At 46.5% G+C, this 2,500-nt stretch overlaps 1 protein-coding gene across 1 annotated transcript in view; it reads left to right on the forward strand.

Moving 5' to 3' along the window:
* The window catches only part of garnl3 (GTPase activating Rap/RanGAP domain like 3), a 146,707-nt gene that overhangs the window by 126,731 nt on the left and 17,476 nt on the right, over positions 1-2,500 (forward strand). The window contains exon 22 of the mRNA XM_063211173.1: positions 2,154-2,362. Coding sequence (XP_063067243.1) covers positions 2,154-2,362 — 209 coding nt within the window. The remainder of the gene's footprint in view (positions 1-2,153; positions 2,363-2,500) is intronic.

Below are 2,500 nucleotides of genomic sequence, written 5' to 3' on the forward strand. Positions count from 1 at the left end.
TTCTCTCAAAATATCCACTAGGCTACTCGGCACTGTCGCACTATTAAATGCGGTCTCTTTTTATTTGCACCAAAGTAATCGTGACGCCAACACTACATTTATCCAAAAAAGTAGTAAACCCAATGAGGGTGACTAAGCTGGCGACATTGGGCCAAATCAAGAAAAGAACGGCAAGGTCCTTAATGAAAGTAGCCTACACTGTCAAATGTAAAGATGGGAAAACTGCCAATTAAGACTATGGTGACAAAAGTACATTTTCCCCTTTGTGTACGCCTAGAATGGCCCAATTTGACCTTAATTTTCCAAAAACTCCGCAAAACGGAAGGGGGGAACCCCCCTTCCGCACCAACCCCCCTCTCGGTCGCTTCGCTCCCTCGACTAGACTGCCGCTCCACACCAATTTTTATTTTTTTGCTGGGCTACAGCCCCGGATCTTTGCGCAACCTAATGACGCCCCTGGTAGAGTGTGTCAGCAAAGTGTGTGCCAAACTTTTTCAGTGTGAATATTTAGTCTGGCACCGATCAACGAGACATCGGAAGATTGTTGATGGGAACAACCCGTTGTTTTTCAAACTGTGTCTGTGCCTATTAGCCAACGTTTTGTCGTCACTCCCTCAAAACCCTGTCCGCTTTGCATCCAAAGATTCAAAACAAATAAAATCTGCTGCATTGTGATTGGCCACACAGTTTCAGGGCTGGGTCATTGTCCGAGACCAGACCCACTTGCAGGCAAAAAGTAATTTTGGCTGCTGGCGGATGGGGCTAGTTTACTAGGCTAGCGGGGACCCTCTTTTTAGCCTGATTATCATCGACTTTCAAATCTCTTCGAGACTTGGTCTGACCAAGAGCATAACAATTAACATTTCCTAAACTGCACGGTTGACCCCACTCCCTTGGTTTGCTAATAGTTGTTTGCGTCCAGACAAAGTGGGAGGAGTTCCCGATTTTCCGGGAGCTCAGAAACAATATTTGCATTACCCCTGGCCTGACTAGAAGCAACGCTGAAGGTGTTGCGTCACTAGAAGGGCACGGCCTGGCTACCCCTTTTGGACTTTGGAATATTTTCGCTACCCCCCCACCCACCGTAGTCTTAGCGGACAAACTATTTATGGAAAATCTAGCAATATCAATGGACAAAAAATTGCGAGCTACGGTTCCCTCATTAGAACTCCATGCAATTAATTACATAGGTACAGTATGTCATCTATTAATAGCTTTTTAAATGACAAAAACGTCTTCTCTTCTCAGAGTAATTATCCTATTGTTTCCACCTCTCATTTGTCAGACAAATCTCTTCATTCTTTCATTCTGACATCTTTTTTTTCTTTACCTTTTTTTCCTCATGTTATCTTTCAATTACATCTGCTGCTATCAATACATTCCCCCTCCCTAGATCTCCCTTTCTTTGTTTTCCCTATGTCAGTTTCTCATTCTCCTTCTGGTGAACTACTATACATCATCTTCAGATCATCCTCATCCTCCTTCTAGTTCTCTCTCTCTCTCTCTCTCTCTCTCTCTCTCTCTCTCTCTCTCTCTCTCTCTCTCTCACTCTCATCCTCACTCTCACTCTCACTCTCACTCTCATTGTTTCTCTCTTTCTCTCTCTTTGCAGTTCCATTGTCACCGTAGTTTTGTTTAATGCACTGGATGTGTTGCTCTCTTTTTCTCAACTCAATTCAGCAAATACAATAAGTCTTGCATCAACACTCTGTGCACTCTAGAGGGTGTTAAATCGACTCTCTAAGTGTGGCATTAAGACTCTGTTTTTTACACTTTGTGTATGCTGCCACCTGTACTCCATCAACACGCACCACGGCACACACACACACACACACACACACACACACACACACACACACACACACACACACACCAAGTGCACTCTAGAGGGTGTTAAATTGACTCTGGCACACACACACACACACACACACACACACACACACACACACACACACACACACACACACACACACACACACACACACACACACACACACACACACACACACACACACACACACATACACACACACACACCAAGTGCACTCTAGAGGGTGTTAAATTGACTCTCTGGAACACGCACACACACATACACACACACACACACCAACTACAATAAGTGTTGCATTAAGACTGTTTTTTACTGCATATAGGCTGCCACCTGTACTCCATCAACACGCATCACGGCGGGGAGCTGCGCATCATCGCGGCCATCCGCAACAAGCTGCTGCTGATCACCAGGAAGCACTCGAGGCTGGGTCTGGACCCCCTCACCCTCTCCGCCTTCGCCCCCGCCGGGGCCCCCACCGGGCCCCCCCACGCGCCCGCAGACTCCCCCGTGGAGGAGTTCCAATACATCAGGGTGGGTGGACTGGCAGTGATAAAACAATCACACACACACACACACACATACAGTACACACACACACACACACACACACACACACACACACACACACACACACACACACACACACACACACACACACACACACACACAC

This window comes from Engraulis encrasicolus, chromosome 11 (assembly GCF_034702125.1).
Source record: "Engraulis encrasicolus isolate BLACKSEA-1 chromosome 11, IST_EnEncr_1.0, whole genome shotgun sequence".
Lineage (NCBI taxonomy): Eukaryota > Metazoa > Chordata > Actinopteri > Clupeiformes > Engraulidae > Engraulis > Engraulis encrasicolus.